The 13,254-nt window shown below is 46.8% G+C and overlaps 1 protein-coding gene across 4 annotated transcripts; it reads right to left on the bottom strand.

Annotated features, from left to right (window-relative positions):
* Window positions 1-900: 900 nt before the first annotated feature.
* Window positions 901-12,765, bottom strand: LOC118579932 (metabotropic glutamate receptor 8-like). 4 transcript variants are annotated; one of them, XM_036181750.1, is made up of 2 exons: window positions 12,322-12,765; window positions 901-2,278 (listed from the first exon to the last, which is right to left on the bottom strand). In XM_036181750.1, exon 2 carries the CDS (start codon window positions 1,975-1,977, stop codon window positions 1,279-1,281), a length of 699 nt encoding a protein of 232 aa, XP_036037643.1. In that variant the 5' UTR covers window positions 1,978-2,278; window positions 12,322-12,765; the 3' UTR covers window positions 901-1,278. The 4 variants fall into 4 exon arrangements, with proteins under 4 accessions (XP_036037643.1, XP_036037644.1, XP_036037645.1 ...); XM_036181751.1 differs by lacking the exon at window positions 12,322-12,765 and adding an exon at window positions 11,650-11,926; XM_036181752.1 differs by lacking the exon at window positions 12,322-12,765 and adding an exon at window positions 10,328-10,360.
* Window positions 12,766-13,254: the final 489 nt, after the last annotated feature.

The following is a 13,254-nucleotide window of genomic DNA, read 5'->3' as shown; positions in this document are numbered from 1 at the left end:
GGTTGTCATCCCTAGAGGCACTATTTACAACTGCCTAGCTTCTCTTGGAGGTTTCCAGAGATGGAAAATGAGAGACCTTTGGCTGCCAGTTCTGATTTCAAGTCCTCTCACTGCCAGGAGACTCTTCTAATGTCTTGCTAAAGTGTCTCCCATGCTCCCTAGGGCCTTTTTGTTCCCCTTCAGAATGCCGTAGACACAGGGCTTCTATGAGACACAAAGAGCAGCCTCCTCCTTTGAGGCAATGCCATCAATCTGGAAACAGCCATTAAACTACTGCTTAGCATTCTCATTCCTTAATGAAGGAGATTCATACAGAGGCTGTGAAGTCTCTTAGGGAATATTACAGAGAGGATTCCAATATGAAACACAGACCAAACTAGACTGGCCCCTAAGATATCTTCCCAAAGCAGAAAGCCTTTGATTCAATTCTTTTCATCCTTTTTTGTGAAGTTTTCCACTGCTCTGTTCAGTTTTGTCGTTCTCTCTGTCATCAGCCCAAGTTTAAATCTGATATACATAGGAAAAGTTTTTTTCTAATATAAAATAAAGCCTCATTAATTCAGTTGGAAAAGTCAAATCCCAATGAGTAAGAAATCAGAGTGAAAAGTATTTTCAATTTAAAAATCATGTCTATTTCAAAAGACTACATAATGGATATTAATAAATAAAATGAGAAAGTTAATAAAAATGGTGAGCTACAATAGTTTTATTTTTATGGTACGTTTTACTTCCAAAGTGTTTTCACATATATTATTTTATATTGGGAATTTTAGTCAATATTATAAAGAAAGTGTACAGATAATAGATCATCAAACCTAAATCAAAATATCTTGATTGCTTCCTACTAAATTTGAACTATTAACTCAATAAGAATTATATGTAATTATTTCCAGTCAGCATCACAGTATTCTGAATTAATGAGGTTCTGCTCTATTCAAGTTATAATAAGCCTGACAACTTTATGGCCATCTTATCTCCTAGAGTGTCGCTACCATCTACATATTAGTAATAAATACTGTTTCTTCACACAGAAATTTTTGTCATAACAGAGCATCCCATCTTGAAGAACTTTCACCAAGTAAATTATCTCACACATGCCTCTGGTAGAGAGGAAGTGTTCTGTATGATAAATGTGCTAAGGGTTGATGAGTCTCTAAAGATGCTTGCTTTGACTTAAAGTGAGCCTCCCTGGGGAGTTTATCCCAAGACAGCAAGGACAAACACTTCACAGAACTTACCAACATTCTCTTTGGGAAAATACAGTCAGGATTAGTCCATTTAATCATAACTAACGGAACTATAGTGATACAGGTAGAAACCCAGCACAGAATACCCCATTTGAGGAACCCAGTGACACAGAGTGTCTCTTGACGTCTTCATCTCCACTTTCTTCCTTAAACCCACATTTTGAGTCACAAAGATTCCTGATTCTTTTACACTGGTTGAAAAGGCAATGTCTTTACCTACCTTAAAAAGTCTTAAAATGTTAGCCACCATGATGGACACGGAGCTTGCTGCAGCACCTATGACACCAGAAATCTTGTCGGGCTTAGTAAATATGGGTGGATCTCCATTAGCACACTTCACGTCCGATGCATCTTTCTCTATCAATGCTTGCACAAAGGTTAGTGACTGCTCCAAAGCATAGGTGTCCCTGGAACATGTGTCAAGGATCCGGACACCCAGAGTGATATTGGAGAGGAGATCGGGGTCCTTGTTAATCTGGTCGATTGCATAAAGCATGGCCTCTAGTCTGTGGATCCCCTTCTCCTTCTTCAGCTCCCCACAAGGCACCCCTCTCTCTCCCTTTGCATGAACAGGAAAGAGACCCCCCAAAATGATGTCCCCATCCACCCGGATAGAATGGGCATACTCCTGGCTGTGAGTTCTTTGCATCATTGTGAGGATCCAGTAGAACTTGGCAGTCAAGAGGAAGAAACAAGGGCAAGAGGCTGAGCGCTTTCCCTCGCATACCATTTTCTCCGCAGGTGGTGTTGCAATCGGTGACCAGAAGTTTATTCTTGCCGCAGAAGAAGGGGAACCACCTGAAGCTGCACCTGTTGGAGTCTACCATCAGGGCCCATGGGGGAAGGCTCCGGGGGTTTCAGCAAGTCTTCTTGATTTGAACGTCACAGTGAATTCCCAACAGACCCTCCGTTCAAGTTTATTTCCACATAAAGCCAGCTTGCAAATAAATTAGAATAACATCTGAGGTTGTGACGTTGGGATGAGGTCAACAATTCATGTCCTTGAATTCAGCCCTGTAGCAGAATTACTCCTGGGGAGAAGAGAAAGGAAAAGGGGGAAATTCAGTTCAATGAGGCTGTATTTTTTATATACTTAAGCCCTGTCTGCTCCAACTTTTTTTATTTCCCCTATTCACTGAGAACTAACTCTTTTTGGTCCCCTGTGATTCTGAACACCTGGCTGCACGACATCTAAGCAGAGAGATTGATGACATGTTTAGAGCAAGAGAAACAGAAAAGTATCAGCAGCTAGCTCACTTCTTTTAAACCAGAACATATTTTTATTTATCATTTTATTTCAGTAAGTCTTATTTCCAGACAGGTAAAATTCCTGTGATCGGTGGCATTCTTTTTGTCAGATTTGCTTTACCTTTTACAGCTACATAAATTTCACATTTAAATCTTGTCCACGAGATAATGAAAGGTTATTTTCTGTGATGTGTTCAACAATGTTCAACAAGCCAGTCATTTGTTTATGACCTTTTTTTTTTTTTTTTAGTATCCCAGATTTCCCAGTGGGAAACAGTGACTATTCCATCACAGAAAAGGAAGAGGGAAGAAGAGGGAAGAAGAAGGAAGGGAGGAAGGGAGAGACAAGCTGCCAAAAGGTCTGAAAATATCTTGTAGCTTGCAGAAACATTTAGCAGAGAACATCCGCTACTTCATAGCAACTATCCTATTGTTCTCTGGTAATAAAACAAAGACTTGAAAATTAAACACATAGGGAGGGTTATGTGTGAAGATCTTCCTGTTACCATTGCCAGAGTTCCCAATTAATTTGTCAGGGTGGAAGCCATGGGCACGCTTGCAGTTCTCAAGTACACACGCCTTGATCCGAGAATCACCAGGTACACATCGGAGCTGGAGATCAGTTGGAAAGCTTCTTAATTTTGTCTGACGCGGTGGGGGAAACAGTCATTTCATCAAGACTAGAAATAACCTAGAGTGAAAGCGTCTATGGACAAATCGAGAGGAAACCTCATCCTGGGGCCTTCGTCCTTAAAGAATTCCACAAGACCCTTGCAGAACAATTCTGAAGAAGTTTAGCTGGAAACGAGAACTGACTTAGCAAGGGAACCTGAGATTTGAAATGTACGTGTAATGAAGAGCATGAGCAGCAACAATATCTCCTGGCAGGATGCTTAATCTAATGTTCATTTCTAACCTACTTACACTTGAATCTGAAATCTGGACCATTTCCCTTCACCCCAGCCAACCCACATCTGCTTGTATTTCCCATTCGCTCTTTCAAGTTCCAGTTCATAAAATTCTCTTTCCATCTTCTTTGTCCTGAAAAAAAGAAAAAAAAAGAGGATGGTGCCTCCCCAGGGGACAACTAAACATATGCCCAAGCGCCTTCAGAGAAAGTTGCACTGTTTTTCACTTCCAGGTTTGAAAAGAGGCTCTTAGCCGACCACTGTGCTGACTTCCTGCATGTGCGCTGGGAGCCCCAGCCAAGTGCTGGCCCTTCTGCTGAGATGTTTCCAGGCTGCCTGCACAAAATGTCCCTTGCTTCCTGTCACATGCTGTACCTTGAGTCCCTCTGCACTGCCCCAAATATGTAGTCCTTTTATGATTTCCTCACCACTCAATTGACCTAGCAGCTGCTTCTCCATCAGAGTTCACAACAGCCTGAAGTATTCCACAAACGGAAACACTGAGGAAGCCCACCTGAGGTTCTGGATGAACGTGGATGTGCAATTAATTACTGGTGAGTACTATTAGGACTCTGTCTTACAGTCTCACAAGGAAGACTAGTCACATCATGGCAAAATGTCATTAACGCTGACCACTAATTTAGAGTCTGAGACCAAGTCCACACTGGCTGAACCTAGAATAAATGGGCAAATGAAGAAGAAATTTCAGTGGCTCTGCCGCTCCCCAACCAGCAGCAACGCTCAGGAGAGCAGGCCCTGCACCTCACCTGGGCAGCACAATAGAGCCAGCCATGTTGGTGGAGCTGTGGGTGAGCCAGCCCTGATGTTGTGAGCATGGGAGAGCTGTCCCCATTACTCATCTGTCATGTGGCAGCATGGGAGGGGGAGAGATGCCCCCTCCCACACCCATCAATGCCTCAGGCAAGTAGAAGAGCTGGCCCTAAGGTCATAAGAGCAGGAGAACTGTCTCTGCTCTTCATCAGCTGCAGCACCTACACCTCACCTGGGCAACACAGCAGAGATGGCCCTGAAGGTGTAGGTGTGGGAGAACTGACCCTGAGGACATGAAAGCAGGAGAACTGGCCCTGCTCCTTGCTGGAAGCTCACCCTGGTGGTGAAGACAGGGGAGAGCTGGTGGGCTGACCAACCCTGCAATGACTCAGACCCAGAACCAGAGTTATATGTTGGTCCACCCCAACATCCACCCCATCTGTGCTCTACTGGAGCACAGGGGCGGGGGCGGGGGGAATGATGTCAGTATTGCAGACCCAAGTCTCCACAACACAGGGCAGCAACAGGATGTCCAGGAAGAGTCCCAGTGAGGACTCAGTGGTATAGCAGACACCAGGGGCCTCGAACCAGACCAATGATTCTTTGTGATAAAGGTCCGCATGTAAAAAATATATGAATAAAGGACTTTACTGCATGACTCACTGTGTCAAACTGCAGCTTTCATGATGAGATTTTCCCCTTCTTCCCTCCCACCCCTCTTTTTCTCTTAAATTTTATTTTGTTTTATGGGAGGGGGTAAGATATGGGTGGGATTGGCAGGCATGATGTGAAAGACACAAAGAAGAGATAAAAAGAAAGTTAAAAAAAAAAAGAAGAAATGTCAAGGGTAGGCCCATACTCCAAAGACTTTCTTTATTGTACCAAACCACCATGAACACCCTTACATGCCTAAGAGAATAAATAGTTTGCACCAACAGATGAACATTTCCACATCTACTCATGAGGCATTAAGTCAGTTCCATTTGCTGGTATACTCCTAAAAATTAATTTCTTTTCAAATTATTGGTTTTTGCAATAATGTTTAGTCTCTTCAGCATCCCATAGCTCTGTTCAGAGCTCTAATTTAAAGAGAGGTTGGGATATGGAAAGCAATGAGGGGGGGGCCATTTGGGTTAACAGACAAAGACAATGAAATGGAAAACAGGGAGCGGGGTTTCCACTTGGGTTATCGATTATTGGACAGCTTGTTAGACTTTTGCTGGAGTTTCCTGCTCTGCAGCATGAAATTCGTTGCATGCAAGCTCTCTAGCCCTTGGTTTTCTTATCTGTAAGGGGAGAGAGCACCTACCAACAGGCACACACTGTGAAACTACATCTGGCCCAGGGTACATGCTCTGCAAACAGGCATCAGTCTGGGGTCTTTTTCTATGGAAAGCAGAGCAACTTTTTGACTACTCGCCCAGTTAGTGAGGTGTTTGCTGAATTCTGTTCATCACTTGAAACATAAAATCAGAGCTATGTATAAAATATTTAAATATTGCAGTTGTTTCAGAGTCTGACACATTGCCATAAAAATCACAGACCTGATAGGTTTCTCAATTTCTCTTTTAAATTCTAAGGAAAAATAAATATATGAAAGACTAAATAACTACAAACTTTATGTTTTATGGCATAATCTTATATTGCTTAATCCAGCTCTCCTAGAATTCTGGTGGACTTTAATCCAAACAGTGATGGAATCAATATTTTTAAAGAAATAATGACCTTTCTGGGCTACAGATCCATACAGCTTTTCTTCATGTGCTGTGTTTGATTTGAAGTAAAGTAGTTTTTCCCGCAAGCTGACCATGCTCTCGCTTGGTTGAAACCCTTCCTGCTCCAACAGACTCTTTCAAGAAGGTGAGAGTCCTGTTCTCTGGCAATTCTGAGGCCAGCAAGCTGCTGACACACGATGGTGGCTAACACTCAGGGAGCTTGACCATGCACTCTTCCATCTCACCTTTCTTTCTCTGTCCCCTCTAAGTGCTATGCCACTGACCCTGACTGACCAACAGACCTGGGTATCTTTACAAGAAATTCCCTGGCTGGATGATAGGCTTGTGATACAGGCCCACATTTTATTTTCTACGTCTGTTTCCTATGTCGAAGTCTCCAAGCACATGACTGTACCTCAAAGGATTTCCAAATGCTGCTTATTATTAATTCTGTTTAAGTGAGGGGAAAACAAGCTCAGATAATACAAGTTCAGCCCTAAGCCCACATATAGTAAACAGCAGCACCCCCAAATCATCAGACCCCTAAGGTAGGACCTGTTCTTTGAGACAGCCCCAGCAGTGCAGAGGTGAGGGCCCCACCACTCCACAGAAATCTTTTATAATTGTGTATATTTGCCAATGGTTAGCTCAAGAAACAACAATGTACAAATTAGAAAGGGACAACTCTGGGACATTTCTGTATCCCTCAAAGGGTTGGAAAATATCTGAACTTCCAAACTTCAGATCTGGTTTCCTGGCCAGCTGCTGCCAATGGGACAAGACCACCAGCACAAAGAGGGGTCTACCAAGATCACCCCTCATGCCTTCCATGAGTGTGTAGCACTGACAGAGTAAGATTCTTATGTAAAAAATAGCATTAGCCAAGAAATAAAAAGCATTTCTTACAAAAGCAGCAGTCCAATCCTAGATCTGTCTGGCTCTTTAATACAAAGGGCCATCCTAGGGAAGCACTGTATCTGTACAGCTCTTTAACACAAAGGGCTATCCTGGGGAAGCACTATGTCTGTTCAGCTCTCTAACATAAAGGGCTATCCTGGGGAAGCACTGTGTCTGTTCAGCTCTCTAACACAAAGGGCTATCCTGGGGAAGCAGTGCCATCAGCTCCTAAGGCTGCAAACCCAGGCATTTCCCACACCTGCAGCTCTTTAGATTGTTTAGAAATACATCATATTTTGTCTGTGTCCCAGACTGCCGCCTGTGTGGGTTCTTAGTGGAGACAGAGTGAGTCCTCCCCTGGCAACAGAAGCCTGGGATTGGGTCTTTGTCTGACAGTCAGTCACTAGCTGGCGACATTGAGCAGGTCACCTCATCTCAGTGTGCTTCCACTTGCTAGTCTGTGAAATGGTGCTATGACTGACCAGCTCTAAGGTGTCTTCTAGCTTCCTCTCCTAAGAGTGTGTAATAAGGGACTATGGGATTGTACTCAAACAGGAGGGCAAGGCTTTGTCAACTGAGCACAATAACTGGTTTTGTTTGCAAGCAGGTAACCCCCACCCCACCCCACCCCAATCAGTGAGAGGAGGTTCCAAAAGCTCATTTATACAAGCAGGGCAGACATTAAGAAAATCGGGTCCAGAAGACTCTTAACTACTAAACAGATCAATTAGACTGTGGTTATTTGCATAACAAAAGAATTCACCACAGGTTTCCTTTAAATACCTAAACCCCACACATTTAAAAAACAATCTGATTTAGTAGAATTCAATTTACATCCTTCTTTGTAGATAACACAGCCATTGCATAAAAAGAGCACATTTATAGTATGTATCAGATTAGAGGAGGGAAGAGCATGAAACCTGCTTACTGAATGCTGACAGTGGAACCATCACACAGGGTCTCATCTCCTCCTAAAATTCACCTAGAAGGTTGGCATCACGGCCCCCATCTGGATGTGAGAACCTGATAGCACACAGGTATTGTGGCTGTCTGAAGTCTCAGGCCAGAGTTCACATGCAAGACTATAGTTACATTCTGTCCACTAACCCAAAGCCTCTGGGCATGAGACTCTGACCAAACTGTGTAAGGTGTTAGTAGGATGCCTGGGATCCTAGGGGAGCCTGAGTCTAGTCTTTGGCTAAGTTACTTAGTTAGCCTGCTTGTTTGCTTGCTTGTTTGTTTGTTTGTTTGTTTGTTTTTCCCTGTGAACTGATTTCCTGCTGGGTTGTGACATCAAATGCCATAATGTACATTAAGGGACTTGTTAAACTGTCACGTGATAAAAGAATGCACAGGGATAGTATTGGTGTAATAATAACCAGTCCCAGAACTAAAATATTTTACTCATAGATCATACTTAGACCTGAGGAAGACACTTTCCCATGACCAGCATGGAGGGTCAGTCCTTAGCAACAGGCATGTAGCCAAGAATCAACTTTAGAAAGTCCACACCAAAAAGGAGAGCTCAGAGGAAACTGAAAGGCACAAGGAGAAGTTCTTGGACCTACAATATCTGACCTGAAGGCCACAGACATCCAAAGCACCCAAAGGGCCATTCTTAAAATACAAGACATCCTTCTTCAGTGAAAACTGGAAAACTTCTTCAGTAGTAAGCAAAATATAATACTTTTAGCACAAAAGGTTATTAGCACTGGAAAACCCAGCCAACAGATTTGCATCTGAATGCGTTATCATGCCTGGAAAAGTTGGAAATTGACAATACGTGTGTTCAATAACTGCTATATAATCCTTTGGGGCTTTCTCTCCATCTTCCCACTTCTCCTTATCTGTTCCCTGCACCTTTACAGAGCAGGCTCCTGTGGACAAGGACCTCAAAACCATGTTTATCTTGGTCTTGGTTCTCCCCAGGGAGTAAGTACATTCATCTGCAGGTGTCAAGACCTGATGATCTCCCTCCAACTGAAACAACTGTGCTTATTAAACAGTTCCTAAGAAAAGCTGAAATATCTTACCATCATTAGTAGACTAGGGTACAACCAGAGAAAGGAGGTGTATCAGGCGCCTCCTTTCCACAGTGACCCTCTAATCATCCCCACAGTGATGGGGCCCCAATAAAACAACACTATGCTCAAGGTCCTCCCAGTCAGTGGATGAGTCTGCTTCAAATCGACAAAGTACCAAGAACTTAAAATCAGAGAAAACTTAAGTGGAAGGGAAGGGAAGAAAGAGAGAGCAGGAGGAAGGAAGAAAAGGGAGGGAGGGGGGAGGGAGGGGGGAGGGAAGGAGGGAGGGAGAGAGGGAGGGAGGGAGGGAGGGAAGGAGGAAGGGAAGGAGGGAGAGAGGGAGGGAAACCTAAATTCCTAACAGTAAAGAAAAGCTCCCTTGAAATGGAAATAAAAATATGATACAACTGACTGCCAGGCTCACAACCTCTCCACTTACAACATGGACTAACCACTCCTGCTAGGCAAACCCAGTATGAGAGTCTGCTAACACCCCAGGTTCTGTCCTGAAAACAGAAACCATTTCCTGGACCTTTCAAAGCCAGCCTATTCAACAGGCACTGGGATGTGGTCAGATTTTTGCTGTGGTTCTAAGCAAAAGATAAATCCATGCAGCCTCTTCTAAGATACTGAGACAGAGCAATGGCACTCTGACTAAAACAGGGTCCTCTTGATGTTCCCCACCGGGAGAAGACAGTGGGGTAAAAACTTAGAAGGAAAAATACCATTCCACAAGCATGTGTGTGCAGTATTCAGTGCGCCATGCCCTAAAGACAATGGAACATTCTTACACAAAGATTGGTGCTTGATACTGCCAACGTGAATGTCAGCTGGGCTGTTTGCTGCATAAATACCAATTAAATAAGCCCGGAAGCAGCTTCAACCTGCCCAGCCAAGTCTGAAAAAGAGCATATCACTCCAGACCTCTAACTTTCTTCTGCACGCCTCCAGTTCAGCTCATCTGGGCTCATCCTTTTCCCTCTTCATTTTGCATCTGAATGGTTAGAACTATTCAATCAGCCACAACTTGCAATGGACAGAGGGGGTGGGGGTGCACAGCAGGGCAGAGCTAGCCAGCACAGACCAAATAGAATGAATTGAGCCTACAAGACAGTATTCAACTGTGTTCTCAGCATCTTCTGAGAAAATGTCTCCTAAAAAGCTTCCCCTCCTAAACTGTCTCCACATCCCTTATTTAAGAGCAGATATTCTCTTTATCTCGGGTGTAGTACAACCTGTAGTTGACTCTGAGATAGGAACATTGCATTAGAAAACCATTTCTCTGGTGGATGGGACTCTTTTCAAAATTATCAAGCCATATATTTGCAAGACCCAGAGAATGCATTTCACCCAGCTGACTGTCTCCTATCGAGGTCTTTCAAGACACTGTTCACAAGCAAGTGACCGAGATAAACTCCAGTGGCTCCTGTAGCCCATTTGCAATTATTGACAAACAGTTTCATAACGGAAAATGGAAATCACAGTCAAGTGGAATAAGCTGTTTATCCAAGATCTACCTGCTGGTGGCTCTTTCTCTCTTTTCATTTTTCTTTCAAGCAAAACACAAGCTATCGTCGGAATGCATTTGTCCCGAGAGTAATTTTTCTTGCAAATACCTCCACCGCAAACCCTGTCTTCAGTTCTTCCAGCGGTGAGATTAATGGCCAAGATCCTAGTGTATTCTCGGATGTTCACGAGATTCCCACACTGTCGGGTTTATGGGAAAAGATCACCCCCCAATTGACAAATAAGGTATTCCCTCCATGGGGTGTGGAACTCCCAGGAGGTGGGGGAGGTGGGGTGGTCTTCTGGAATTCACACACCACCACTATCCTGAGCACACAGACATCCTTCGAAGACTGGCTCCCCAATTTAGGCTAGAAGCAATTCCTCAGGGAAGCTCGGAGGTGCCTTCTTGCGCAACGGGTGACTCGCACGCGCCTCTGCATTTCATTTGCACCAAAGAAGCGTGTCAGACATCGGGGGTTGGGGGGTGCTGGTGGGGATATGATTCTGTTATATTTTTCACCAACTGTATGGTATGAACCTCAAGGGACCTAGGAACCGTTTGAGTAGAGGGGCTCACTCCGGCCTCGTGGCTGAGAGGTCTCCATCTAAATCTTAGGCAGTAGCCACTCACCCCACCCGGGGTCCCCTCCCCCCCGCCGCAGCTTTCTTCTCCTTCCCAGTTCCTTAGACCATATAAGCCAAACGCAGAGTAGAGTGTAGGGCCGCGGGGAAGGACCTGGTTACTCTAGCTTTTCCCAGGCACCCCGGCACCGCCCCAGTCCTCGCCACCAACACCCCCGCGCCCTAGGCTCCAGTCTCCTGAGCGCACGGTCCGAGAGCGCCTCCGCCCCCGCCACACCTGCCGGCTGCAGGCGCCCACACCCCTCTCTGCTCCGCCAGATACAGGGGCCACTCTGACCGTAGGTGATGCCGCGGAGCTGCAGGGAGCGTCTGCCCTGGCTTCAGAAACTCTAGATCCTTAAATCTAGATTTCCCCCACCCCCAACAGGACTCGGAACTCCTGCGTTTTCCCCAGAGCTGGGGGGGGGGAGGGGGCAAGGAAATCCCAACCTCGCGGAGCTAACTTGGGGACCACAAACTCAAGACAGAGTGTGTGCGCTACACAGGGGATGCGGGTCTCGAGGACCCCCTACATCATCAGGCTTTTCCTGCGACACCCCACACCCCCACACACACACACACACTCTTCCCCAGATCCTTGTTACACATCCATCTAGCTGGAGCTCAGGAAGGCGGGGGTTACCCCAACTCATCCCGGAAGCCGCTAACTTCGGAAATCCTTCGATTTAGATTCGCATAACCAATGTACCTGGGCATCTCAGCCGGGCAAGTCCAGATTCCGTCAGGGCAGGTCCAGGAGGTCACTCAGGCCAAGCAATCTCTGGCAGAGCGATTTAAAACCCTGCCGCCGCACGCCCGGTTAGAGCATCCTAGGAGCGCCTGCCCACTCCCGTCACCCTTCAGTCTCCCATTCACCGTCTAAACTTTCGGGGGATCACATCTCCAAGTCTTGGGAAATCCAAGCTAAGCTCCCTCTATTCCACACCTCTTCACTGGAATGTAATCATGGGAAGACAAGAGGGGTGGCCGCCTTGTTATTTGCAACGTAAAATCAACAGACACCCAATCAAGCTCCAATGCCCGGCCAGCCCCTCGCCCCCTGGTGCCCACTCCCCCTCTCTCCCCATCCGCGTTTCTCCGCCCGCCAATTTTTTTTTCCCCAGACTCTGGTGTGCAAAGCCATCTACTTGTGCCCAGAAAAAAGCAGATCATTAAAGTCATCAGAGAAGAAAGCATACACCTGGCTGTCAGCTGCATGGCTTGGGGAGAGAAAATGGAAATGGCAATAAAATCTGGGGAGGGGGGTCCTACTTTTGCAGCCAGCTTGGGGTTGGGGGAGAGTTGAAAGGTGGGGGCTTTTCTGGCGTGCTTCAGCACTTGCTTCCTTCTTCTGCGCCTGCTGTTCAGCGGGGAGTCTTACCCTGCTCCCCGCAGAGGGCGAGGTGAGGAAGCCCGCTGGGGGCCCGCATCTCCACGTCAGCGCCGCCACCGCCGCCGTCGCCACCGCGCGAGGCGAGCACCGCGGCCGCACTTGTGGCTGATCTCCGGGCTGAGGGGGCTGAGCTGGCCGAGCCACCGGCGAGTCTCTTCCATGTGAATAACAAATACTCCCACCGGCGGCCGCGATTGGTCTGCGCCCTGCGCCTCCCGATCCTCCTCCCGCGGCCATTCACCCCACGCGGCGCGTGGATCCGCGCTCGGGATCGCGCCCGGGATCGCCAATCGCTTCGCGCCAACCAGTCAAAGAGGGAGGGAGATCCCCGAGGGGCAGAGACCCCGGCGTGGGTAGCGACGGGGACACCCCCGCGACGGGACCCCTTCGGCGCTCAAGTCGGAATCAACTCGGGCACCAGAAATGACAAGAGTTCTGGGTTTTGTTGTTATTGTTGCTGCTGCTGTTTAAATATCTCACCCCCACCTGCCCCGCCCCGGACAAAGAAGGGAGGGTTTGAAAATGGGGAGAGGCGGGGTGGCTGGGAGAGGCATGAAACGGCGGCAGCGGTGCAGCGAGCTCGAGACCCACGCGGAAAAGCGAGGCTCGACGTCGACCTGAAACAGTGGGGGACGGCTCTGGCGAACCCGGGACCCCTTCCCTCCCAATGAGCACAGCTCGGAGGAGGGTGACCATGACAGGTGAAAAGTGTCCTGACACTTGCTTTCTTTTCAGTGATGTTCAAAGTCGCGCCCGCAAGCCGCGCACTTCCATGCAAAGTTTGCCTCCCGCTAGCGGCTGTCTGGTCCTCGGTACTGTCCAGTGGCTTGAACACGGGAGGATGCCAAGGGACGCCTTCTGTCCCGCCCCTGAAGCTGGAGGAGGGACAGAACACAGTCCCACCGCGGGCACTGTACGGGA

The sequence above is a fragment of the Onychomys torridus genome, chromosome 3, assembly GCF_903995425.1.
Source record: "Onychomys torridus chromosome 3, mOncTor1.1, whole genome shotgun sequence".
NCBI classification, from domain to species: domain Eukaryota; kingdom Metazoa; phylum Chordata; class Mammalia; order Rodentia; family Cricetidae; genus Onychomys; species Onychomys torridus.
Note: the sequence above shows the minus strand (reverse complement) of the source record. Positions and strands in the feature narration are given on the sequence as shown.

What these genes read in the sequence shown, in the direction of transcription:
- LOC118579932 (XM_036181750.1), bottom strand. Translation starts at nt 1,977, where the DNA reads ATGGTATGCGAGGGAAAGCGCTCAGCCTCTTGCCCTTGTTTCTTCCTC.